Source organism: Pleurodeles waltl, chromosome 8 (assembly GCF_031143425.1).
Source record: "Pleurodeles waltl isolate 20211129_DDA chromosome 8, aPleWal1.hap1.20221129, whole genome shotgun sequence".
Classification (NCBI taxonomy): domain Eukaryota; kingdom Metazoa; phylum Chordata; class Amphibia; order Caudata; family Salamandridae; genus Pleurodeles; species Pleurodeles waltl.
In genome coordinates, this window is record NC_090447.1 from 418,633,637 (window position 1) to 418,661,279 (window position 27,643).

The window sequence follows — 27,643 nt, forward strand, 5'->3', positions numbered from 1 at the left end:
GTTCCCAGTGGGGCAGGTGATGGTGGATTCTGCCACCTACTGGGCGGGAGTGAGGGGACGGACTAGGAAGGCTTGGAGGCTGCTGCAGGGGCAGGGGTGGACTGGACAGACCTCTGGTTCCCTGACCCACGACCACATGGGATTCCGCGCCCCCGGCCACACATAGGCTGTCCAGTGTGCATGGCCCGGTGGCTGGGTTGAGGACGCGACAGGGCGCCCCTTCCGTGGCCACGAAAGGGACGAAAAGCGGACTGGGGGGCGTGTGGCGGCACAAGGGCCAAGGGACCGAGCCGTAGCCCTGGACTCCTTGAACCTCTCCAAGGCCGAGTCCGATTAGTCTCCAAAGAGACGGGTGCCATCAAAGGGCATGTCCATGAGTGGCTGTTGGACATCCCCCGAAAAACCAGAAGTACATTACCAGGCATGGTGCCTCAAGCCACTGTCGTAGCAACCGATCTGCCCAGAGAGTCGGTTGTATCCAGCCCACAACAGATGGTGAACTTCGTCGCATCTCTCCCATCTTTGACTGCTTGGGAGACGATATCACGGGCCTCCTCCAGTATCTGCGGCAGGACTTGCCCAACCGTATCCCACAAGGAGTGGGAATAACGGCCCAAAAGGCATGCAGTGTTCACGGACCGCAGCGCGAGGCTGGAGGAAGAAAACAACTTCTTGCCAAATTGTTCCAGCCTTTTGGATTCCCTATTCGGGGGTGCGGAAGAGAACGCGCCAGAAGAAGAGGACGCCTGGATAACAAGACTCTCAGGCGTAGGATGTTGTGACAGAACTTCGGGTCATTCGGCATAGGACGATGGCGGCGAGTGATTGTCCTGTTCACAGGAGCCCCTGTGTTGGGTTTGGACCACGTACTCAAAAGCACGTCAGTGAGGGCTTCATTAAAAGGGAGAAGTGGTTCAGATGTAGAAGCCCCAGGCTAAGCACCTCTGTCAGGAGGTTAGACCTGACTTCGACAGTAGGTAGCTCAAGGCCAAGGACCTCACCCACCCTACTAACCACCATACCATAGGTAGCTCCCTCCGCCGTAGCCACGGTAGGAGGAGACAGCATGTCAGAGTCAAGAGAAGTATCAAGACCACTGGCTTCACCCAAGTCCTGTGCCCAGTACATAGTAGGGTCTTCCTGGTATTCATAAGGGTCCAGGGACCCCTCCAATTCCTCCCCGTATTTGTACCCATAGGAAAATGGGTCAGAATCGGACCTCGGGCGAATAGGGCCTACCGAAGCCGCTGGCGGCGTCAGCAGATGCCGCTCTGACTCCGAGTCGTCGGGGATGAGAATCGGGTCGACGTCGATAGTGGCCACTACCGACGTCGAGAGCGTCGCTAAACAACCTGGCACTAGGGAAGGTCTCGACTGTGCGACCGGCGTCGGTGCGGATCCGCGTACGGATCCGTAGGCTACCTCGGTGGCCGGGGCCGAAACCGCCAGCACGGAACCCGAAGGCCCCCCGGCCAAGCGCCTTGGGCCCGAAGGCGCCGTATCGGCACGCCCAAATATGAGGGGCCTCGTAAAACTCTGAGTTGGGTGGGGTTCACTCCGGCTCCGGGAAACTCGGGGAAGCGCAGAGCCGACCCAGACGTAGGCTCCGAGGACAGAGGCCTACTTTTTGGACGCTGGTCCCGCGTCGCTTCGACCGAGCGACGGGGTGAAGTCGGAGAGCGATGGGACTTCTTCGACTTCTTCTTTTTCTTACCATGACCCGACGATTTCGATTAAGACGAGTGGTGGTGGCTCCACGACCGATCTCAAGACCTTCCTCTCGAGCGAGATCAGGACTTACGCAGAGTCGAGTGCCGGGCCGCCATCAGCCTTAGGGACCGCTCCCTCAAATCCTTCGGATGCATCGCCTGGCACTCAGAGCATGACTTCGGGTCGTGGTCGCGCTCGAGGCACCACAGACAGACAGGATGAGGGTCCGTCACAGACATCATGCGGTGACAGTCCTCGCATGGCTTGAACCCGGTCTTCGGGGACATCCTCGATGCACCAAAGTTTGCACCAAAATATTTAGACAAAACGGTCGAATTGGGCCAAAAAATAGCCGTGGGTAGCTCTCTCTCGGATCAGTGCATTGCGCGGAACGAAAAGAACTGACGTCACTGCGCGAGGGCGGCGTCTATGTACTACTCCAGATGTCATTACGGCGACCACAACGCCTACGACGCCTGCGGAGTCGACCGACGCCACCTACTGATGCGCAAGGGTATTGCTCGAAAAAAAAATCTCCGGATTCAGTCTGATGCCTGGGGGAAAATTCTAAGGTAAGGAATCTGCAACTAGAAGTCTCTATTAGATATTGGGGTATGATTCGGACATGTTTGATACCAAACATGCCTAGGTTTGGAGTTACTATTATGTAGCTGGACCACAGGTAAGTGACCTGTGGCCAGTACACAGGTAAAATGGCTTCCCCGCACTTACCAAGTCCAGTGCACAGGAACTGGAGTTCATTGGGGCACCTCTGCTTATGCAGGGGTGCCCTCACACACAGAAACCTGCAGCCTGCCCTTTGGGCTAAAAGGCCTACCATAGGGGTGACTTAGTGACCTGGTGTAGGGACTAGTAGTGAAAGGGTGCATGCACCTTTCAACGCAGGCTGCAAGGGCAAGCCTTGAGACAGTTTGCATGGGCTCCCATGGGCATCATAATACATGCTGCAGCCCATGGGGGACCCCTGGTGTACCAATGCTCTGGGTACCTAAGTACCAGATACTAGGGACTTACGTGGGTGCATCAGTATACCAACTGTTGGGTGTAAAAGTTTACCAACAACCAAATTTAGAGGAGAGAGCACCTTTCACTTCAGATATAAGGCTTGCCTTAGATCATGGTCACTGCACCTGGACACTGTAAGTCACCCCTCTGGTAGGCCCTTCAGCCCAAGGGCAGGGTGCATATCCCTAAGAGTGAGGGTACTCCTGCATGAGCAGATTACCCCTACAAACCCCAGACTCCATTCCCTGGGCTTTGTAAGTGTGGGGAAGCCATCACAAAGCATGTAGGTGACACTGATCAACACGAGTGGTCCAACTACATAACGGCTTCTCCCCCCTAGGCATGTTTGGTACCAAACATGTCGGAATCATGCAACTACACCGATTCCAGTGATAGTTGCATGATCCCATGAACCCAGTTCTGCCTGTGCAGCCTTACAGGATCTGGCTGCCAGCCAACGCTGCTGCCGACCCCAGACACTGTTCTGCCCTCCTGCTGATGACCTTAACTCAAGCAGAAGAAGACAGAACAAAGGATTTCCTACCTCCCCCTTTGGAATAGGTGTCTCTGGGCCAGGGTGGCATCTGAGCGCCTCCAGACTGCTTTGAAGGGCACATTTAGTGTCCTCCCTGCATAATTCGTTTTGCATCAGTTGAGGAACCCCCCGCTCCCGCTCTGGCGTGAAACCACACAAAGGACAGGGGAGTGACCACACCCCTGCCCTGCTCCTCCCAGACGGAGGTGCACAGAGCTCTGTCAGGTGGCCAGGTTATTCTGCCGTCTTGTCACCAAGGCGGCCAGAGGGCCTTGGGAGCATCTGACAGGTTAGGTCAGGTAGATGACGTCCCTGACCCCCTTTGATGGAGAGTGACCAAACCCTTTTAGGGTTACTCAAGTGCTCCCCCGAGGCTGGGTCGTCAGATTAGTCGAGCAAAACTCTTCAAGGAACTCTCGGCAAGACATCTTCTGTTCCTAGCCTCCAGAACCGATGGTGGACCACTTTTAGAACTGAAACAAGACTGTATCCAGTTGGGAGTAATCCCAGTGCAACATTGTAGGAAGTTGGCTCTGTATATACTATTTCAAAGTAAGAAATAGCGTGCACATAGTCCAAGGGTTCCCCTTAGAAGTTGATAGTGGCAAAAAGAGATAATTCTAATGCTCTATTTTGTGGTAGTGTGGTCGAGCAGTAGGCTTATCAGAGGGTAGTGTTAAGCATTTGTAGTACACACATAGGCAATAAATGAGGAACACACACTCAAAGACTTACTCCAGGCCAATAGGTTTTTATATAGAAAAATATATTTTCTTAGTTTATTTTAAGAACCACAGGTTCAAGATTTACAAGTAATACTTCAAATGAAAGGTATTTCACTCAGGTATTCTAGGAACTTTGAATAATCACAATAGCATGTAGAGGTTTGACAAAAACGGCAATAAGCTATTTTAAAAGTGGACACAGTGCAAAAATCAACAGTTCCTGTGGGAGGTAAGTAAATGTTAAGTTCACAGGTAAGTAAAACACTTACAGGGTTCAAAGTTGGGTCCAAGGTAGCCCACCGTTGGGAGTTCAAGGCAACCCTAAAGTTACCACACCAGCAGCTCAGGGCCAGTCAGGTGCAGAAGTCAAAGTGGTGCCCAAAACACATAGGCTTCAATGGAAACAGGGGTGCCCCGGTTCCAGTCTGCCAGCAGGTAAGTACCCGCGTCCTTAGAGGGCAGACCAGGGTTTTTTTTTAGGGCACCGGGGGCAACACAAAGAGGCACAGAAAGTACACCCTCAGCGGCACAGGGGCGGCCAGGTGCAGAGTGCAAACAGGCGTCAGGTTTCAGATAGGAATCAATGGGGAGACCCGGGGTCTCTTCAACGATGCAGGCAGGCACAGGGGGTGCTCCTCGGGGTAACTACCACCTGAGCTAGGCAGAGGGTTGCCTGGGGGGGTCGCTCCTGCACTGGAGTTTGGTTCCTTCAGGTCCTGGGGGCTGCGGGTGCAGTGCTGGTTCCAGGCGTCGGGTTCCTTGTTACAGGCAGTCACGGTCAGGGGGAGCCTCTGGATTTCCTCTGCAGGCGTCGCTGTGGAGGCTCAGGGGGGTCAACTCTGGCTACTCACGCGCTCGCAGTAGTCGGGGAGTCCTCCCTGTAGTGTTAGTTTTCCGCAGGTCGAGCCGGGGGCGTCGGGTGCAGAGTGGAAAGTCTCACGCTTCCGGCAGGAAACGCGTGGTCTTTAAATGTTGCTTCTTTGTTGCAGAAAGTTGCAATTTCTTGAACAGGGCCGCTGTTCTCTGGAGCTTCTTGGTCCTTTAGATGCAGGGTAGTCCTCTGAGGCTTCAGAGGTCGCTGGACCCTGTTGGATGCGTCGCTGTTGCAGTTTTCTTCGAAGTAGGGAGACAGGCCGGTGGGGCTGGGGCCAAATCAGTTGTCGTCTCCGTCTTCACTGCAGGGCTTCAGGTCAGCAGTCCTTCTTCTTCTTTAGGTTGCAGGAATCTATCTTCCCCGGTTCTGGGGGGCCCCTACATACTGAATTTAGGGGTGTGTTTAGGTCTGGGAGGGCAGTAGCCAATGGCTACTGTCCTTGAGGATGGCTACACCCTCTTTGTGCCTCCTCCCTGTGGGGAGGGGGGCACATCCCTAATCCTATTGGGGTAATCCTCCTTCTACAAGATGGAGGATTTCTAAAAGTAAGAGTCACCTCAGCTCAGGACACCTTAGGGGCTGTCCTGACTGGGGGGGTGACTCCTCCTTGTTTTTCTCATTATCTCCTCCAGCCTTGCCGCCAAAAGTGGTACAGTGGCCGGAGGGGCGGGCATCTCCACTAGCTGGGATGCCCTGTGGTGCTGTAACAAAGGGGGTGAGCCTTTGAGGTTCACGCCAGGTGTTACAGTTCCTGCAGGGGGAGGTGAGAAGCACCTCCACCCAGTACAGGCTTTGTTCCTGGCCACAGAGTGACAAAGGCACTCTCCCCCATGTGGCAAGCAACATGTCTGGTGTGTGGCAGGCTGGCAAAAACTAGTCAGCCCACACTAGAAGTCAGGTATGTTTTCAGGGGGCATCTCTAAGATGCCCTCTGGGTGTATTTTACAATAAAGTGCACACTGGCATCAGTGTGTATTTATTGTGCTGAGAAGTTTGATACCAAACTTCCCAGTTTTCAGTGTAGCCATTATGGTGCTGTGGAGTTTGTGTGTGACAGACTCCCAGATCATATACTCTACCCTGCACTTACAATGTCTATAGTTTTGCTTAGACACTGTAGGGGCATAATGCTCACGGACATATGCCCTCACCTGTGCTATAGTGCACCCTGCCTTAGGGCTGTAAGGCCTGCTAGAGGGGTGACTTACCTATGCCACAGGCAGTGTGAGGTTGGCATGGCACTCTGAGGGGAGTGCCATGTCGACTTAGTCATTTTCTCCCCACCAGCACACACAAGCTGGCAAGCAGTGTGTATATGCTGAGTGAGGGGTCCTTAGGGTGGCATAAGACATGCTGCAGCCCTTAGAGACCTTCCCTGGCATCAGGGCCCTTGGTACCAGGGGTACCAGTTACAAGGGACTTACCTGAGTGCCAGGGCTGTGCCAATTGTGGAGACAAAGGTACAGTTTAGGGAAAGAACACAGGTGCTGGGGCCTGGTAAGCAGGGTCCCAGCACACTTTAAAATCATAACTTAGCATCAGCAAAGGCAAAAAGTCAGGGGGTAACCATGCCAAGGAGGCATTTCTTTACAAACATTGTTTCTCCAGATCCTGCAAGATTTCTGCAACATCTGTGGCTGTGCATCCTCCTGTGTCACAAGGACTCTGCCGGCATCCAAGATGAAAGAAGGAATCTCCCTTGGAGTGAGAGAGTCACTCCCCTGCATCCGCAGTCATCTCAAGACGACCATGACCGGCTGATGGATCCTGCTGTCCCAGGGACAACAAAAAGGTTCTGCTCACAGGTGGGGGCTCCTTGGTCCTCCAGGTTCAACTTGTCTGCCGACTAACTTGGGAGACGGTGGACCCTTGCTGCAGACACTGGAATGGAACCCATGTGCACCGCAACTGTTGCTCTTCCTCCAGGAGATCTTCGAGCTCCAAGACGACCCAGCCCCCAGCACCCTGCAACTCCAAGATCATCTTCCACTCTGAAGCTCCTGCAAAACCAGTTTTTCTGTGTTGCTGAGGCATCTCTGTGTCTCCCTGTGCCTGCTGCCAGTGGGTAACTTGTGGGGTTTCTCTGACTCTGGCTGGCTTTCCTTCCTGCTGCAGGCCTGCCCGACTCCCTTCAAAGTGTCGAGCCACTAGGACCTTGCTGGTCCTCAAAAACCTGAAACTTCCCTTGCATCAGCTATTTGTATTTTGTAAGGCTTGTCAGTGGTCCTGCTGGCCACTGACCCTCCTGCAATCTGGCGACCGACGTAGGACTCCAAGAGACTCCTGGACTCCGCAGCTGGACTTCTCCCTTCACCATCTGGCAGGAGCTTCACCTCCAAGAGGGTAGACATTGCCTACCTGCACCGTCTGGACATCTCTGAGTGGTCTGGACATTGTCCCCTCCTTTTGTAGGTTCTTCACGTCAGAAATACATCTTTGGGTTCCATCGGCCTCGTCCACGGGCCACGACAGCTCCTCGACAACCGAGGCTTCCAATGAAGTCAACAAGATTTTCCGACTCCACTTCTACCCTAATCATCTCGGTTCCAAGGTGTAGGTACTCCAGTCTTCTTGGTATCCATGGGTGGGGGGCACTATGCAACCTTCTTTGTGCCAGCTGGTTTCCTCAGAGTCCATTGGGAAGGGTCCTGAGTCCATAAAAATCCAACAGCAACGCTCCTGTGTTAGCCTATAGGACTCAGGCTCAATAACTCTGCACCTGGGCATCTGTGGGATTTCTGGTACTTACCTCTGGTAATTTTTTTCTCCCCCAGCCCCTGGGATTCTAACACACTTTGGTTGGGCACCTTCATTCTTATATCATTTTCTTAGTATATGGTTTGATCCCCCCATTGGGCCCCATGTATATCTATGCTATTCTTGTTTGTTTCAAAGTATATATTTTGTGTGTAGATATCTCCAAGTGGAGATATACCAATGTTAGCATAGCAGTAGTGTTGTAATAAAGAATACTTTATTTTTGCAACATCTGGTGTGGTTCTTTCTTGTGGGAGAGTTACTGACTAATGAGGTATTGCAAGTGTTTTATACTCCTCCTAGATAGGCTTTAGCTCCTCACCACAACTACCCCTAGAGAGCTTCTGCTATCCAGACACCTAGACACCTAAACACTATCACTAAGGGTTGTCTGGGCTCAGTATAGGGTGCCACACCACCGGTGTACAGAATAAACTGGGCCAGTCTCCTACAGGGGAAACTCCCAGTTGCAGTCCCTCAGTTAGGACATTAGTCTTGACTGCCACTGAAGGCAACTGAAGGTCAAGGACCTCAACTGCTCTTTGTACCACCATCGCAAAAGAAGCTTCCTCCTTCGTAGCCACGGTAGGGTGAGAAAGCATACCAGTATCTGGAATAGTATCCAGTTCACTGGCTTCACACAGTCCCTCACACCAGTCCATGTTGGAATCTTCATATGGCCGGTATTCTTCAAGGCCCAGTGATGCCTCCCATTCAGGGCATTGTTCGACATCCATTCGGCTATGTGGCGGGGTCAGGGATCAGAACGGGGTGGTGCTGCCAGTGTGAGCCGGCATTGTGGTCCAGAAAAGAATCCTTGGGACCCAACTGGAGCAGAGGCTAAAACCACTGACGCAGAGCCAGGCAGGCTGGCTCCTTAGGGCCCTAAGGTGCGCCAGAGGAGTCAGCCTGCCCAAATATGAGGAGCATTGCCTCATAGAACTCTTAATTGGGCGGGGGTCGCTCCAGCATGTCAAGGAGGAGCAGGGTCAACCGTCAAGCGAGACCAATAATGCGGATGCTCCTGCCTCTCGACGGCTGACAGACGTGAAGCCGAAGAGTGCTTTGACTTCTTCTTGTGCCGAGACTTACCAACCAAGTGTCCTGGTGTTTTGGAGTGGGATGACGACTTCTGACTCTGCGCCTGCTCCCAGGACCTTCCTCCTGACCGGGACCACAAGTGTTGCAGCATCGCATGTCTGCCCACCATCAACTTGCAGGATCGCTCCCTCGAAGCCTTGAGGTTCATGGCGTAGCAGTCGGAGCACAACTTTGGGTCGTGGTTGCACCTGAGCCACCACTGGCAAACAAAGTGTAGGTCTGCACCGAGATAGGCCTATTAAAGGTGCCCCAGGGCTTGAAGCCAGCCTTCTTTAAATGGTACAACAAAATGGAATAGTGAATAAACATTCAAATTAATGGAAACAAGTAACACAAATGCCACACCAGGAGGTAAAACCTTAAAAATGCTGACAAAATATTGAAAAAGCTCAGTCAAAAAGTGATTGACCGGGTAGCTTTCTCTGGATCTGTACCATCAGAAAGAAAACACTGATGTCAGTGTGTCTGGGTGGCACCTATACAGGTGTCGCAGACGTCGCCAAGGACGGATGCAGAACCGACAGACGCCACCTACCAGCCTGCAGGGGTACTGCTCACAAAAAATCTTCTGGATCCAATCTAACGCCTGGGAATAATTCTAAGGTAAGGAATCTGCAGCTAGAAGTCTCTATCAGATATAATGACCTATTTAACAGGACTTGCTAGGTCAGATTATACAAGGAAGTGAAACTTGAGAAAGTGACTCCTACATGTATAATCAGGTGATTGAATGACATATCACTGTTGAAATTGTTGAAGGCTTATGAAAAGTCCCAAAAGCTAAGGCACAGGACAGACCATGGTTGTCAGTGGTTAGAAATTCTTATCTCATGTTCATCAATGCAATTTGCATACCGCAGCAACACTACAAACCAAACAAAAATTAACTTAACGAGTTGTTGGTTTCCAGATCAGAAATCTTGTGTGGACGACACTGATCATACCAAACTCGTAAAACGTGGTGAACTTAAAAAGGGGGACTGACTGGTAGCCTTTTGGAATGTTTTAGGTGACGTCACCCAAGGGCAGAGAGGTACTGTTGCGAATACTAATGATTTGAGTTGGACTAGGGCATTTTGCAGCATAATTTTGAGAAAAACTGACAAAAAGCTGACAACTGTACAGATGTTTCAAAAGGGGCACTCATAAAATATTCAAACACTACATTGTGTGCCTGCACAGCGAGCCAAACTCCCTCAATGTTTGGAGGAAGCATGGTAAGGGAAAGAAAATTTCTCTGATAAAAAAAAAAAATCAAAACATGCTGATTTACACCCATTTTGTAGGCCCAGGACTCCACTGTTACCGATATTAACACTAAAAATTATAGTGATAATAAAAAGATATCACTGTACATCACGAGATGCCTCTCCATAAGTCATGAAATCACAGCCAAGGTAGAACAAGATCGCCCACTGCAGTCAATGAAATGTCAAAACAAAAGCTCTAAGTGATGTTGCTCGCCACATGAGCATTAATTATCACTTAAATGTAGCATAGAATATTTGGCAAATGCACCCATTTTGGTACAAAATATCTACATATTTTCACCAGCAAAATAAACCCATTTTTTTCTGGCAGAAAATCTCTCAACAAACACAACCATTAATAGTGAGGAAGCATTGTACAGTGTAATACTTGAAGCTGCTGTCTATCCAGTTCATTTACCAGTGAATAACTACTGGAGGGAAAAACAGAGGAAGTAATGGTAACTGGCTGTCCTCTTAGACTGACTATACCTCCTCATCAGAGGCAGCAGTGAAAAAGGGCAAAATTGAGTTTTGGAGAACACATACACTAACAATGTAATTAACAACAAACAGCAAGATTACATCACTGTGCTGTAAACAGTGGATGCAAGTAAAGTTATAGTGTCTGACTTCTTGGAAGGGTCATCAAAATGGAACAGTGCATAAACAATATAGTGAATATAAACAATTAACACAAATACTGCACAATATTGGGTTCATGTTGATATTTGTCTATGCTTAGCACTATTTCTTTAATGTTGAACCATTCAACAGTGCCGCCATTTTTCACCACTCAAAGAGTTGTTTACTCAAAAGCAAGAAAGGCTTTTTAAGAAGCATTTTAGAGGGTACAGGAGTTGGCAACCAGTTGGGAATGACTAAGCGCCTTATTTAGATATTGGCCGATGGGACAGTCAGTCACAGCCGTGATGGACATCCCGTCCGCCAAAATCTGTTATTTCTATTAAAAGAAATCAGACAAATAAGCAAACAATAAAAGGTAGATCAGAGAAATACAATCCATATTTTTAATGACAGATTTAAACCAAATAGTGGAAATAGAAATTTCAATTTCAGTTAAAGGCAAAATAAGACCTGACTGTCAGGGAAATTATTTTCAATGAGAATGAGTCCCTAAAATGAAGAACCAGGGTGTAATGGTGAGATAAAGTTTTCTGCACTCGAATATCTAATGCAAATGAAATGTCCTAGTCCCAGTGGGTAACTCATAAACTCCTCCACTGTCTCCTAGCTCTACTCTTTTAAGTTTATACACTGAAACCATAACTTACCTGGTATTTTGACTGTCCCACTTGTAGATGTATCATCTGTATATGGGTGGCAACTTTCCACCACTACTGGCTGGGAAGAGAGACGGCCGCTTTGTGAGTCGGTTGCCACATCTTCCAGTTCTGTGACACACAGCTCCAATAACATGTCAGCAACCTAAAGTAACATACACTGATATATTCAACATGACAACTAAGAAAAAAACAAATGCATTACTGTTTAAGAAAAACAAGTCATCAGTGCTACACAAATTATCAGTATAACAGTGGCCCTTCTGGCAGGCACACTGATCATGACCTGCACTTTCACTGCATTTTACAATGTTTAATTTGAAAATTTGCATTCACTTCCTATTGGTCGTTTCCCATTTCCAATATATGAATAGATGTGTCCCCTATTTAAACCTTTCACCTTTATTGATGTTTGACTGTATTCTCACCAATGTTAGTAGGGCACCATATCGGATACCCTGAAGAGATGACATAGCAGCCTGAAGATAACTGAGAGAGGGACTGTACTACAGTTGAATTGAGCCTTTCAAATCCACAATATCATCTTTGGCACAATGTTTTAAGTCACTAAGGGGTACCAAACATGGGTGTAGTTTGCTATGGTGCTCTTGATTATACAGTATTTCTCACTTTGCCATTAATTCATATTCTGAAAGTTACCAATGTGTTTATGCATGGGGAAATTTGTTGTTTCAAGCTTGAGAATGTGCTGTGCCTGGTATCATTTAGAGAGAAAGCAGTGAGTGAACACACCCATTACAGAAGGTGAGGAACATAGGAAACTGAGTGATGAGACATGGAATACTGGGGAAACTGCCTATTTTTACAGGCTTCTTTTTATGACATCATCATTAAGTACGAGTAGGATCCTTGATCGATGCAAAACTAGACTATGCCAATGATATATACAGTAACCTTTTAGAATACCAATGTGCATGTTACTAAGTGCAATGCATGCCAATTTGCTGGCGTAGTTGGTGCACAAGATCTAAAACTTAACTAAACTTCTCTAAGTCTACATTTGTTACATTTGCTCTCTATAATTTTTAGTGTGTCCAACAAATGGCCGGTGTACCTAAACTAGAGACTACTGCCCTATTAACCTTGTTAAAGTTTGAGATACAAACATAGGATCTTATTTTGATTCCAAAGGCCAAGCATAAGTAAAGACCAAATCAGACAGCTTCCACTCAAGTCCCTACAAGCTAGCATGCGCTCCTTTCACACATCAGTTCAGTTATGAATCTTCAAAATGCTCTGAGTATCATTCACTGTCCAACTGAGGTTCTTTGAATCTTCAGTCCTCACCACTCTTTATTTATTGTGGTTCAATCACCGGAGTGCACTTTAATTTGTAGCCTGTGCCAAATATTCTATCAGTGGCTGGCTCAAAGAGGTGGCAGCCCCACTCAACACACTGCCTACCGGCACCAACTATTTGCACAAGATACTACAACTTTGACATGAACACAAAACGTCTTACCACATTGCCTGTTTGTGTGTAAAAGTTGTACAAATGGAGGAGGACTTCAATGGCTGCAGAGGTTGAATTTTTTATATATGCTAAGGGTGGTCTGAGTAGTGTTTCCCTCTCAGAGGCACGGCAAGTGTAGCATGTCATCTAGTGGCGCTTCAGAGGTGCATATCCATCATCCATATCATATCAGATGCTAGGACTGTGCTGGTGTGGGACCAGGAAGAAAATGATATCTTGTATTCTTGCTCTTTCACAATACTTAGTGGGCAAAAGCCGTGATAAGTGTCGGACTGGAGGCTCATTCAGAGAAAGACCATGCAGTATTTCACATGCAAGTTTAGATCAACCTGGGCAGCTGAGTGGGTGGGTGCTTGTCAGTGTGGGTTGCCTGTGAGAGTGCACAATTTTGTCAGAGTATGTGTGTTTTGGTGCCCCAGGTAAGCCAGTGTCTAGTATTGGTGACCAGCCTTAGCATACAGATGACATTTGTAATAGGAATATGACTATCCCAGATATAGTGGTGGGCTGGAAGGGGCGTAATGGAGATCCTAAGTGAAAAAGGATCATGCTTGACATACTGGGCTCAAACCATGTGGTTGTCACTTGCATTCATGACACATATGGGGCATCCTTGACAACACTCTGATTATAGTTACAGTTGTGGCCCATCAGTGACGCACACATAGGCATTCTTGATAATGGTATGGCTATGCCTTCATAACAGTTGCCTATCAGTGAAATAATGAGGGAATTAGTGGTGACATTTTAGTTATCCATGAAAAACGGTTGCACTTGCATAGCAAAGCATATGTGTGTTCACATTCTTGGAAACATCCTGATTATCCCTGGCACTACAGTGACAAGTCCTTGCATTATTGTGGCTATTCTTGAAAAACATACAATTATCTGTGGCACATTTGGGGGCATTTAATCTCCTTATATGAACAACCTTGTTATTTGAGTATGATGGCCAATAGACATCAAAGGCATAACTGCTCATGTGTGACAGCACTAAAAGTGAGTGCTACAAGAAAACGAAAAGCTGATGTTTGGGGACCCAAAACTGGTTAGGAAAACTGATATCTGGTAATTTGGGATAACAATGTAGTATTTTCATGAAAATAAATAGATATTTATTTCACAGTGAACTGGAGTCTTAGAAACTGGAATCCTAATTGGGCAGACATGACTGTCTTTTTAAATGTATTTAAACCGGATATCTGAATGATAGTTCATCCGGGGTATGGGATTATTATTGATTAATTTGGTTCTACAGAAGACCTACTTCTATAGCTGCTATTTTCATGATTTGTGCTGAGGGTTTGCATCATCTAGCTTGTTAAAGGTTTTGTAATGTTATCACTAAAGCTCTAGGACTTGTATGATGGGGTAACTAGTCTGTCATCTGATCCTTAGATCCTTATGTAATCTGCATTATAACTGCTGTCTGAGGTTTGACTAGCTCTGTTTGGACTGTGACTGTGAGATATGTATTTGTTACCCCATGAGGTACAATCCACTACCTCAAGTTTAGAAATAAATATAAAAAAGTTACAAAGGGTTCAACTGCTAAATACAACAAATGTATTTTGAAAACATTATTTTCAACCAACCTGTGGAAAAGCGGTTCCCATGCCTGAAAGCACTGCTGAAAGGACATCCTTTCCTTTCTCACCAGCACGGTTGGATACAGCAAGCTTCAGCAGGTCAACTAGAACCCGAGTGTCATCTGGCACAAGGAGGCTAGTAAATTCATCCAAATACTGTGGTTCTGGCCCAGATACTTTGCTTTGGCTTTCAACATCCTATAGCATAAATGTATGAAGATAGAGATTAGTGCTTTGAAAAGAAATCAAGAAGAAAATGAGCAATGCTGAAGTGGCTAAAATAAGGCCTCACAATGCTAATCTAACTGCATAGGGTCAATGTACAACCTAAATTTGAACAATTACATACACTGATTTACATGTCTGAGTCAGATTCTTCTCTGTAGTACTGCCAAAAGTACATCACATAACTTTACCACAAGTATGAAAATCATGTTTTAGGTTTATTACAAATATCTGACTAGTTCTACAGTTGGAAACTAGCTCTCTCCTCAGGTAAAACTAGAACGAAGGATGTAAAAAAAATAGTGCAAATTCACTGTCCACATTTTTTACAACCTCAACAGCATTTGCAGAACGAAGCCCAGAACAAAGAGCTTTAATTAAAGTGGGATTGTTTTAAGGCTTTGTGGAATTGAACGTGTCTTCTTTCGACATTCTTTCTGATTCAAGTGGTTGTTACAGCCTGTTTGAGACAACAATGTCCTTGAACTTTAAAAAAATCAAGCAATTAAACTTTGGAACATTTTCTGACTGATATACTTGTCCTAGAGAGATTATTTTTTTCTGTAGTTACAGGGGCACAGGAATATGAAACTTTGGAAAGCCAAAAGTGAGCACTGGAGGAAATACAGTTTCACTGGCTGTACAGAAAGGACAATAACCTACACCACAGGTGGACACTTCACCACTTATACATGGATCGGTTACTTCACTCATGCCTCAGTTTTGACCCATGTCTCCGCACCAAAGAGCCCAGAAAATTGTATTGAAAATCCTAGCAGCTAATATTAGGTTAAGCATCCCAGAGAATAAGCTGATGAGAAATCTGTTAAAGAGAGAACCAATTCTTTGGGAAAACATCCAGAACATGATGCTTATCATCTTAAAAAAAGAGTGGCCATAAACAAACTAAATATTACATTTCTTGGGATGGGCAATATGTGGACTCCACAACAGTTTCTTCAGAGATCAATATTTCCAGCCAGTGAAACCATACTTATTTCTCAAGAGTTAATTGATCCTAACCTCGTTACAGGAAAATATGGTAATGATCAGTCACTTGTGCATCATAATCCGCCAGGACTGTGCCACATCACTTATCTTATTGTTCAATAAAGCCCCTATCTGCAAGTATCAGAAAAAGCCCTTTGATGGGATATCAAACACTTTGCTAGCTGTCTAAAAGGTTTTAAGCATACCATTAGAAAACAGTTGGAATACAAACTAAATAATGTCCCAAGGGGAACATTTAGATGCTTCAATTTGGTACTCTAGAAATCCCATAAAGTCGAACTATGAAATTTCGATACTCTGAAAGGTTTAAGTATGTTCTGCAATGTATTTCTCAAACCTCTAAGGTTTGAGGTCAAATAACAGCATATTCAGTGAAGGATCCAATATCGTCCCTATAAAGATTGTGTTTGGTACTTGTTCCTTTATCAGTTTGAAGAGTATTGTACATAATGCTGCTCAACAGAAAAAATGAACATTTGGTATGGTCCACCCCCATCTATCAACTGGTAAATGTAGGAACCTAACTGGCCTTAGAAGTTTCTCATAGGTCTCCAGTAGTTTGAAAAAAAGAAAGGGAGAATATAGTTGGAGGGTCCTGAATGAATATAGCATCTTTGAAATTACCATCATTTTTATTATAATAGCTTTTCCTAGCACAGCAATGGGGAGTTCATCATGTGTTCATACGTTTACACCATAAATCTCTGATTCAACACTACATACGCTTGATTATGATCAGTTTCCTATCAATACACTCTCAATCCTGTTAGCAATGACCTTGCATCCTACTAAAGAAACAAACTGGGCTGCTGCTTCTTGAACCACATATAATGTATGTTTAGTGCTGGGGGTAACTAACACAACATTGTCATTATTTTGATTTCAAATCTCTGAAGTATAATTGATTTTATATCAGGGCTTTCCATCAACATTTCAATCAATGGCTCTGTATATAATGCATAGAGACAGGGTGAGAGAAGACACCCCTGTGCTCCTCTTGTAACATTTTGATTTTGGAATCAAGCTTGTTCTCTGTCACTGTTCCTAGTGGCTGACAATACATTTCCTGGATTGCTTTCACCAGAGGTGCTGGAAGCCAAACTGTTGCATTCCCTCACCCCAAAACTCCCCACCCCACCCCAGAAGCATAGTAATGCCCCCTTTGCCAAACGCCTTTTCACCATCTAAATTTGTGAGTGACAAAGAGAGTTGTGTAGTTTCAGCCCAATCTGTCAATAATACAGCTAAATAAGGGTGTCCTGTCGTGTCTCTCAGTGAAATTAAATCCTGGTAAACATCATACTTTCTCGGATTTGTTTAACCATCTGCGAAAATAATAGTGCCATCTGTGGGGTGCAAATCTTAATATATTTCAGACAGTATTGCTTTAGTGCCAGATGTCTTGCCAAGAATTGCTGTCTGATTAGTTTCAATTGTTGAAAAGTGATAGGGCTAATTAGCTCTTCCTGATCTTGCACAAACAGACTAGTTAGGTTCCTGAGAGTTTACATTATAAAGAGAGTTTATATTAGGTTTCTTAATTGTAGAGTGAACATGCTAGGATGCACAGAGTTCTACAAGATTTCAGATTCTAAGCTTGGATTCTCATGGGAAACAGGGCAAAGGGTTGGTGGCTTTGTCTTATGCATTTGCAGATTTTGGTCTTCTTGCAAGTAATTGTCATTCTTCACCGTAAGTGGAGTAAATGAAATGGTGGATGTAGATAATTTTTGCTGTGTCCAACAACTATTAAGCATATGCCACTTGATCTCAGGAATTATCCTCTCTTCTACTATTGGCTGAAAACAAGAGATCCTGAAGTGTAAGGGGTCCAAATCTTGAGGAAGGTTGGGCAGTACATCTTCACACAGTAGTAGTGTTAAAAACACTGGTAAGGTCATCCTAATGAACAAGTTACTTACCTTCGGTAACGCATTATCCGGAAGAGACTCTATCTAGCTGCAGATTCCTTATCTTTAGCATTTCCAGGCGCCAGCTTGGAATCCGGAACTTGTGCTGAGAAATGCCCTTGCGCACGCTGTCGGGTGGCGTCATTCAGATACATGTGGTGTCGTTGGAGCCGTCTGTGACATCACAGTCACCTATAAAGGCACTACCCAGGTTCGTGGACATCAGTACTTTTCCATAAACTTCCATGCCGGAAGAGCAGAGCCATGGAAAGAACCAACAGTTTTGACTGTGCGAAAACATTAGGGTCATGAAAGGCACAATCCTTAACCCTAGGAAATGAGTAAGAAGAGTAGGGAGGCATGGGTGGGCATAAGGAATCTGCAGGTACATAGAGTCTTTACCAGATAATGCATTACAGAAGGATAAGTAGCTTGTTCATCTGAGAGACTTCTAGCTGCAGATTTCTTACCTTTGGAATAGATAACCAAGCCATAACCCCCTCGCAGAGGCCTGCGGACAAACTGTCCTTGAGCTAAAAAGTCTTGTAGGACCGGATGGACAAAATGTCCATCTCTGCGGACTGGACTGTCCAGGCAGTTAGTGTTTGGCAAACGTGTGCAGAGACGTCCATGTTGCAGCCTGACAGATGTCCAGGACTGGTACACCTCTTGTTAATGAGTGGTAGCAGCCTTGCCCCTGGTGGAATGGGCCCTCAAGCCCTCAGGAGGCTGCCTCTTGGCCAGAGTGTAGCATATTTTTATGCAGAGAGGACACAGTGCGAAATGGTTTACTTCGGCAATGCCTAACTTTTCTTTGCTCCCACGTACCCCACAAAGAGTTGGTCATCCTCCCGGAACTCTTTTGTGCAGTCAAGGTAGAACGACAATGCTCCTTTTGGGTTCAGTTGGCGGAGTTGCTCCTCTTCCTTCGAGGGATGCGGTGGAGCAAAGAAGGTGGGCAGGGTGATGTTCTGTACGAGGCTGGCCTGGCTTGTAGTGGGTACCAGAGGTACTTACACCTTGTGCCAGGTCCAGTTATCCCTTATTAGTGTAGAAGAGGTGTTTCTAAGAGCTAAGGCTGATAGAAGGTAGCTATGGCAAAGCAGCTTAGGCTGAACTAGGAGACATGTAAAGCTCCTACTATACCACTGGTGTCATATGCACAATATCATAAGAAAACACAATACACAGATATACTAAAAATAAAGGCACTTTATTTTATGACAATATGCCAAAAGTATCTCAGTGAGTACCCTCAGTATGAGGATGAGAAATATACACAAGATATATGTACCATAACCAAAATTATGCAAGTAATAGCAAAAGGAAGTAATGCAAGCAGTGTAAAGTTACAATAGATTGCAATAGGAGCACATAGGTATAGGGGCAACACAAACCATATACTCCAAAAGTGGAATACGAACCACGAATGGACCCCAAACCTTGCAGAGGGTCGCTGGGACTGTAAGAAAACAGTGAGGGTTAGAAAAATAGCCCACCCCAAGACCCTGTAAGGTAGGTGTAAAGTGCACCTACAACCCCCAGAGAGCACAGAATTCGTGATAGGGGGATTCTGCAAGGAAAACAAACACCAGCAATGCAACAAGAGTAGATTTCTGGACCTGAGTACATGTAAGACAAGGGGACCAAGTCCAAGAGTCGCGACAGTGTCGAGAGTGGGCAGGAGCCCAGGAAATGCCAGCTGAGGGTGCAAGGAAGCTGCCACCGGATGGAAGAAGCTTGGTGTTTTGCAAGAACGAAGAGGACTAGGAACTTACCCTTTGGAGGATGGATGTCCCACGCCGTGAAGAAGCTTGCAGAGGTGTTCCCACGCAGAAAAGACCGCAAACAAGCCTTGCTAGCTGCAAGGGTCGCGGTTAGGGTTTTTGGATGCTGCTGTGGCCCAGAAGGGACCAGGATGTCGCCACTTGGATGAGGAGACACAGGGAGCACCCAGCAAGTCAGGGAGCCCTAACAGAAGCAGGCAGCACCCGCAGAAGTACAGGAACAGGCACTTGGAAGAAGAGTGAACCGGAGTCCACGCGAAGTCACAAGAAAGAGTCCCACGATGCCGGAGGACAACTCCGAAGGTTGTGCACTGCAGGTTAGTGTCGGGGACGCAGGTTTGGCGGTGCACAAAGGAAATCCTGGAAGAGTGCACAGGAGCCGGAGCTGCTGCAAATCACGCGGTACCCAGCAATGCAGTCTAGCGTGGGGCGGCAAGTCACTTGGACAGAGTTGCTGAGTTCCAAGGACCACGCTCGGCGTGCTGAGAGGGGACCCAGAGGACCGGTGATGCAGTCTCCTCTTGCCTGCGGTTGCAGGGGGAAGATTCCGTCGACCCACAGGAGATTTCTTCAGAGCTCCTAGTGCAAGAAGGAGGCAGGCTACCCCCAGAGCATGCACCACCTGGAAACAGTCGAGAAAGCCGGCAGGATGAAGCGATACAAGGTTGCTAGTAGTCGTCTGGCTACTTTGTTGCGGTTTTGCAGGCGTCCTGAGCAGTCAGCGGTCGATACTTTGCCAGAAGGTGAAGAGAGAGATGTAGAGGAACTCTGGTGAGCTCTTGCATTCGTTATCTAAAGAATTCCCCAAAGCAGAGACCCTAAATAGCCAGAAAAGGAGGTTTGGCTACCTAGGAAAGAGGATTGGCTACTAACAGAGGTAAGAGCCTATCAGAAGGAGTCTCTGATGTCATCTGCTGGCACTGGCCACTCAGAGCAGTCCAGTGTGCCAGCAACATCTCTGAATCCAAGATGGCAGAGGTCTGGGGCACACTGGAGGAGCTCTGGGAGGTGCAGGTCAGGGGAGTGGTCACTCCCCTTTCCTTTGTCCAGTTTCGTGCCAGAGCAGGGCTGGGGTATCCCAGAACCGGTGTAGACTGGCTTATGCAGAGATGGGCATCATCTGTGCCCATTAAGGCATTTCCAGAGGCTGGGGGAGTCTACTCCTCCCCAGCCATCACACCTATTTCCAAAGGGAGAGGGTGTTACACCCTCTCTCAGAGGAAATCCTTTGTTCTGCCTTTCTGGGCCACGGCTGTCTGGACCCCAGAAGGGCAGAAACCTGTCTGAGGGGTTGGCAGCAGCTGCAGTGGAGACCCCGGAAAGGCAGTTTGGCAGTACCCGGGTTCTGTGCTAGAGACCCGGGGGATCATGGAATCGCCATTCTGGCATTGGGGTGACAATTCCATGATCTTAGACATGTTACATGGCCATGTTCGGAGTTACCATTGTGACGCTATACATAGGTAGTGACCTATGTATAGTGCACACGTGTAATGGTGTCCCCGCACTCACAAAGTCTGGGGAATTTGCCCTGAACAATGTGGGGGCACCTTGGCTATTGCCAGGGTGCCCACACACTAAGTAACTTTGCACTCAACCTTCAACAGGTGAAGGTTAGACATATAGGTGACTTATAAGTTACTTAAGTGCAGTGGTAAATGGCTGGGAAATAACGTGGACGTTATTTCATGCAGGCTGCAGTGGCAGGCCTGTGTAAGAATTGTCAGAGCTCCCCATGGGTGGGAAAAGAAATGCTGCAGCCCATAGGGATCTCCTGGAACCCCAATACCCGAGGTAACTCAGTACCATATACTAGGGAATTATAAGGGTGTTCCAGTATGCCAATGTGAATTGGTGAAATTGGGCACTAGCCTGTTAGTGACAATTTGGAAAGCAGAGAGAGCATAACCACTGAGGTTCTGGTTAGCAGAGCCTCAGTGAGACAGTTAGTCATCACACAGGGAACACATACAGGGCACATACTTATGAGCACTGGGGCCCAGCCTGGCAGGGTCCCAGTGACACACAGACTAAAACAACATATATACAGTGAAATATGGGGGTAACATACTAGGCAAGATGGTAATTTCCTACACCCCCCCCCCAAACGAAGGACAATAAGACTAGCCATGACCTGATGAGTCTTCATTGTCTAAGTGGAAATATCTGGAGAGTCCATCTGCATTGGAGTGGGTACTCCCAGGTCTATGTTCCACTGTATAGTCCATTCCCTGTAGAGATATGGACCACCTCAACAATTTAGGATTTTCACCTTTCATTTGTTTACCAAAGTAGAGGTTTGTGGTCTGTCTGAACAATGAAGTGAGTGCCAAACAGGTATGGCCTCAACTTCTTCAGTGACCAAACCACAGCAAAGGCCTCCCTCTCTATGGCAGACCAACGCTTTTCTCTAGGGGTCAACCTTCTGCTGATAAAAGCAGCTGGTTGATCCTGGCCCTCAGAATTAAGTTGTGATAAGACTGCCCCTACCCCTAATTCAGATGCATCTGTTTGAACGATGAATTTCTTAGTGTAACATGGGCTGTTTAGGACAGGTGCCGTGCACATGGCCTGTTTGAGCTCCTCAAAAGCTTTCTGACAACTAGCTGTCCACAATACCTTTTTAGGCATCTTCTTGCTAGTAAGATCATTAAGTGGGGCTGCAATGGAGCCATAGTTTTTAATGAATCTCCTGTAATACCCAGTGAGGCCTCGGAAGGCTCTCACCTGGGTCTGAGTTGTAGGGGGAACCCAATCCATGATTGTCTGGATTTTCCCCTGAAGTGGTGCAATCTGTTCTCCACCTACCAGGTGTCCCAGATAAACCGCCTTTCCCTGCCCTATCTGGCACTTTGAGGCCTTGATAGTGAGGCCTGCCTTTTGCAAGTCCTCCAAAACTTTCTACAGGTGGACCAGGTGATCATCACAGGTGGAGCTAAAGACAGCTATATCATCTAGATATGCTGCACTAAAAGCCTCCAACCCTTGCAGGACTGTATTCACCAACCTCTGAAAAGTGGCAGGTGCATTTTTCAACCCAAAGGGCATCACTGTAAATTGGTAGTTCCCTCCTATAGTTGAAAATTCAGTTTTATGTTTAGCATCCTCTGCCAATTTGATCTGCCAATACCCTGCAGTCAAATCAAAGGTGCTTAGATACTTGGCAGATGCCAGTGTATCTATGAGCTCATCTGCCCTGGGTATAGGGTGAGCATCAGTTTTTGTTACCTGGTTAAGACCTCTGTAATCTACGCAAAACCTCATCTCCCTTTTTCCATCTTTTGAGTGAGGCTTTGGTACAAGCACCACAGGAGAGGCCCATGGGCTTTCATTAGGTTTAAACACTCCTAGGTCAAGCATTTTCTGAACTTCTTGCTTTATGCAGTCCCTGACATGGTCAGGCTGCCTATAGATTTTACTTTTGACAGGCATGCTGTCTCCAGTATCAATTGCGTGTTCACATTAAGATGTGGTGACTGGCACAGTTGAAAAGAGTTCAGAAAACTGTCAAAGGAGATTTATGCAGTTGTCTTTCTGTTCTGCAGTAAGACAGTCTGCCAAAACGACTCCGTCCACTAAAGCATCATCTTCAGTGGAAGAGAAGAGATCAGGGAGAGGGTCACTCTCTTCTTCCTGTCCTTCATCGGTTGCCATGAGCAGGGTGAGATCAGCCCTGTCATAGTAGGGTTTTAGGCGGTTGACATGAAGCACCCTAAGGGGACTTCTGGCAGTGCCCAGGTCAACCAAGTAGGTGACTTCGCCCTTCTTTTCAACAATGAGATGGGGTCAACTCCATTTGTCTTGGAGTGCTCTTGGGGCCACGGGCCACAATACCCACACCTTCTGTCCTGGTTGGTACTGAATCAGAACAGCCTTCTGGTCATGCCATTGCTTTTGGAGCTCTTGGCTGGCCTGAAGGTTTTTACTGGCCTTTTTCATTAACTCCGCCATTCTGGATCATAGGCCAAGTATATAGTCCACTATATCCTGTTTGGGAGTTTTTAAAGGTTGTTCCCAACCCTCCTTCACAAGTGTTAGTGGACCTCTTACATGGTGTCCAAATAGGAGTTCAAAGAGGCTGAAGCCCACTCCTTTCTGGGGTACCTCCCTGTAAGCAAAAAGGAGGCAAGGTAACAGGACATCCCATCTTCTTCTGAGTTTTTCAGGGAGTCCCATTATCATTCCTTTGAGAGTTTTATTAAACCTCTCTACCAGTCCATTAGTTTGTAGATGATAAGGTGTGGTGAATTTGTATGTTACACCACATTCCTTCCACATAGCTTTCAAGTATGCAGACATAAAGTTGCTACCCCTGTCTGATACAACCTCTTTTGGGAAACCCACCCTGGAAAATATTCCCAGGAGGGCTTTTGCCACTGCAGGTGCTGTAGTGGTCCTTAGAGGAATTGCTTCAGGAATGTGGCATGGTCCACAACCACCAAGATAAAGCTATTGCGCCTGAAGCAGTGGGAGGGTCAAGGGGGCCAACTATGTCAACCCCTACCCTTTCATAGGGGACCCCAACCACAGGTAGTGGAATAAGGGGAGCCTTTGGTGTGCCACCAGTCTTGCCACTGGCTTGGCAGGTCACGCAAGACTTACAAAAATCTTTTGTGTCCTGTGACATCTTAGGCCAGTGAAACAGGGGGACAAGCCTTTCCCATGTTTTGATCTGGCTCAAATGCCCAGCCAAAGGAATGTCATGTGCCAGAGTTAGGAGGAACTCTCTGTACTGCAGGGGAATGACCAATCTCCTGGCTGCTCCAGGTTTTGGGTCCCTGGCCTCTGAGTACAAGAGGTTGTCCTCCCAGTAAACTCTATGTGAGTCACTGACATCCCCATTTTGCTGTTTGACAGCTTGCTGTCTGAGACCCTCTAATGTGGGACAGGATTGCTGTGCCACACTCAGCTCTTCCGTGGCAGAGCCCCCTCCACCCAAAAGCTCAGCAGTGTCTGCTGCCAGCTCATCTGGTGAAGGTTCTGCACAGGGAGGACATTCTTCTTCCTCAGAAGGAGAATCATCTGTAGAGGGAGGGATAGTGGGTAGGGATTTACCCTTGCTACCCCTAGCTTTAGGGAGCACTTGGTCCATTGTTCCAGGATCCAAGTCACCCTGTCCTTTTTGCTTTTTGGCCTGAGCCCTTGTCAAAGCAAAAATATGCCCAGGAATGCCCAGCATTGCTGCATGAGCCTCCAACTCCACTTCTGCCCAAGCTGACGTCTCTAAATAATTTCCTAGTAGACAGTCTACAGGTAAATCTGAAGCAACCACAACTTTCTTTGGACCAGTAACCCCCCCCCCCCCCCCCCCAGTTGAGATTCACAACAGCCATGGGGTGGCTATGAGTGTTGTTATTAGCGTCTGTCACTTGGAACTGGTGACCAAGTAGGTGTTGTTTAGGGTGTACCAGTTTCTCTATTACCATGGTAACACTGGCACCTGTGTCCGTGTAGGCCTGAACCTCAACACCATTTATTAGGGGAAGTTGCTTGTACTTATCCATATTAAGGGGACAAGCAACCAAGGTGGCCAAATGGTACCTTCTGAGACTAACACAGCCTCTGTGGTGTCCCTAACAAGAACCAACCCCAACTAAATTACCAAAAGTGAGCCCAGCTACTCCCTTGGATTGGCTATTAGTAGGTTTGCTCCCACCACCACTGCTATTACTAGGGGCACTTGAGTTTGCAGTAGGGGTTGTGGTAGTGGGAGGTATGGTGTTTTTCTTTGGACAACTGGCATCAGTTGTCCAATGGCCTTTTACTTTACATAAATAACACCAAGGCTTTTTAACATGATTTGAAGAGGATTTGGACCCACCACCCCCACCAGAGTGTTTTTGTGGGCCTGATGAAGACTCAGTTTTACTTTTGTCCCCACCCTTGTCAGAAGACTTACCATCCTTCTTCTTGCCATCCTTGTCACCCCCTGTATGAACTTTTCTGTTCACTCTTGTTCTGACCCATTTGTCTGCCTTCTTTCCCAATTCTTGGGGAGAGGTCAGATCTGAATCTACTAGACATTGGTGTAACAAGTCAGACACACAGTTATTTAGAATATGCTCTCTCAGAATACGATTATACAGGCTTTCATAGTCAGAAACTTTACTGCCATGTAACCACCCCTCCAAGGCCTTCACTGAACAGTCAACAAAGTCTATCCAGTCTTGTGAGGACTCTTTTCTGGTGTCTCTGAACTTAATCCTGTATTGTTCAGTGGTTAAGCCAAATCCATCCAAGAGTGCATCCTTCAAAACTGCAAAATTGTTAGCATCACTTTCTCTAACAGTAAGGAGCCTAACCCTACCCTTTCCATTGAAAGATAGCCACAATATAGCAGCCCACTGCCTTCGAGGGCCCCTCTGTACCATACAGGCCCTCTCAAGTGCAGCAAACCACTTGTTAATGTCATCCTCCTCCTTGTAAGGGGGAACTATCTTGTACAGATTCCTGGAATCATGCTCTCTCACTGGATTACTATCAGGAATACTGCTGCTGCCACTATGGGGTCCAAACCCCAATCTCTGTCTCTCCTTCTCCAGGTCTAGGGATTCCCTGTCTAGAGCCAGCTGTTGCTGTTTAAGCTTCAGCCTAGTATCTTCCACTCTCAACTTTTTAAGTTCCCTTTCTAACATGTTGTCTTCAGGGTGGGTGGGTTGGGAATGCTTGGACACTGAGGACAAATTGGAAACAACAGAGGGAGTTCTGTCCCTAACAGATTGGACTCTAACAACCTGACCTCCAGGAATAAAAACATCCCTACTGTGATGGGAGCTCCTATTACTACCAGCATTGCTCTGAGGTCTGCTGAGGGGTAAATTTGGAATATAACCCTCCACACCTCCCTAAAGGGGTTCCCGTGAGTCAGACTTATCATTCTCAATGAGCAAGTTAAATAGAAATTCTCTTGAAGAGTTCTTTCCTATCACTAAACCTCTATCAATGCAGAGACTCCTTAGGCTCTTGAAGTTTAAATTGTCATAAGTTGTATTGGCCATTTTAAGAGCAGTTCCTACATAGGACATGATAGAAGAAGGTTTAGAGACAGAAGAGAGAAACAAGTTTCAGGACTTTATAAAGAACAGAAAAAAACTTTTTCAAACTTTTTAAAACCTTTTAGAAGTTTTGGAGTACTTTTCAGCACTTAGTAGAAAGTGTAAGAGAAGAAAAGCAAAACTTTTTGGTTAGGTGTACATACACTGAACTTTTTTTGTATATTATTCTCTCATGAAAAGTACACAATGACAAAGTGGTAAGTAGTTACAAGTACTTATCCCACCGCTGCACAACCAATGTAGGAGGCTGGCGTGGCTTGTAGTGGGTACCAGAGGTACTTACAACTTGTGCCAGGTCCAGTTATCCCTTATTAGTGTAGAAGAGGTGTTTCTAGCAGCTAAGGCTGATAGAAGGTAGCTATGGCAAAGCAGCTTAGGCTGAACTAGGAGACATGTAAAGCTTCTACTATACCACTGGTGTCATATGCACAATATCATAAGAAAACACAATACACAGATATACTAAAAATAAAGGTACTTTAGTTTTATGACAATATGCCAAAAGTATCTCAGTGAGTACCCTCAGTATGAGGATGAGAAATATACAAAAGATATATGTACCATAACCAAAATTATGTGAGAAATAGCAAAAGGAAGCAATGCAAGCAGTGTAAAGTTACAATAGATTGCAATAGGAGCACATAGGTATAGGGGCAACACAAACCATATACTCCAAAAGTGGAATGCGAATAACGAATGGACCCCAAACCTATGTGAGCTTGTAGAGGTTCGCTGGGACTGTAAGAAAACAGTGAGGGTTAGAAAAATAGCCCACCCCAAGACCATGTAAGGTAGGTGTAAAGTGCACCTACAACCCCCAGAGAGCACCGAAGTTGTGATAGAGGGATTCTGCAAGGAAAACAAACACCAGCAATGCAACAACAGTGGATTTCCGGACCTGAGTACCTGTATGACAAGGGGACCAAGTCCAAGAGTCGCAACAGTGTCGAGAGTGGGCAGGAGCCCAGGAAATGCCAGCTGAGGGTGCAAAGAAGCTGCCACCGGATGGAAGAAGCTTGGTGTTTTGCAAGAACGAAGAGGACTAGGAACTTCCCCTTTGGAGGATGGATGTCCCATGTCGTGAAGAAGCTTGCAGAGGTGTTCCCATGCAGAAAGACCGCAAACAAGCCTTGCTAGCTGCAAGGGTCGCGGTTAGGGTTTTTGGATGCTGCTGTGGCCCAGGAGGGACCAGGATGTCGCCACTTGGATGAGGAGACAGAGGGGGCGCCCAGCAAGTCAGGGAGCCCTCACAGAAGCAGGCAGCACCCGCAGAAGTACCGGAACAGGCACTT

At 46.7% G+C, this 27,643-nt stretch overlaps 1 protein-coding gene across 4 annotated transcripts in view; it reads right to left on the reverse strand.

The window, feature by feature from the left end:
* Positions 1-27,643, reverse strand: part of HERC2 (HECT and RLD domain containing E3 ubiquitin protein ligase 2) — a 1,448,528-nt gene that overhangs the window by 361,519 nt on the left and 1,059,366 nt on the right. For all 4 annotated transcript variants that reach the window (XM_069204283.1, XM_069204284.1, XM_069204285.1 and 1 more), the window contains exons 69-70: positions 14,370-14,561; positions 11,271-11,424 (exon numbers count right to left, since the gene is read on the reverse strand). In XM_069204283.1, coding sequence (XP_069060384.1) covers positions 11,271-11,424; positions 14,370-14,561 — 346 coding nt within the window. The remainder of the gene's footprint in view (positions 1-11,270; positions 11,425-14,369; positions 14,562-27,643) is intronic.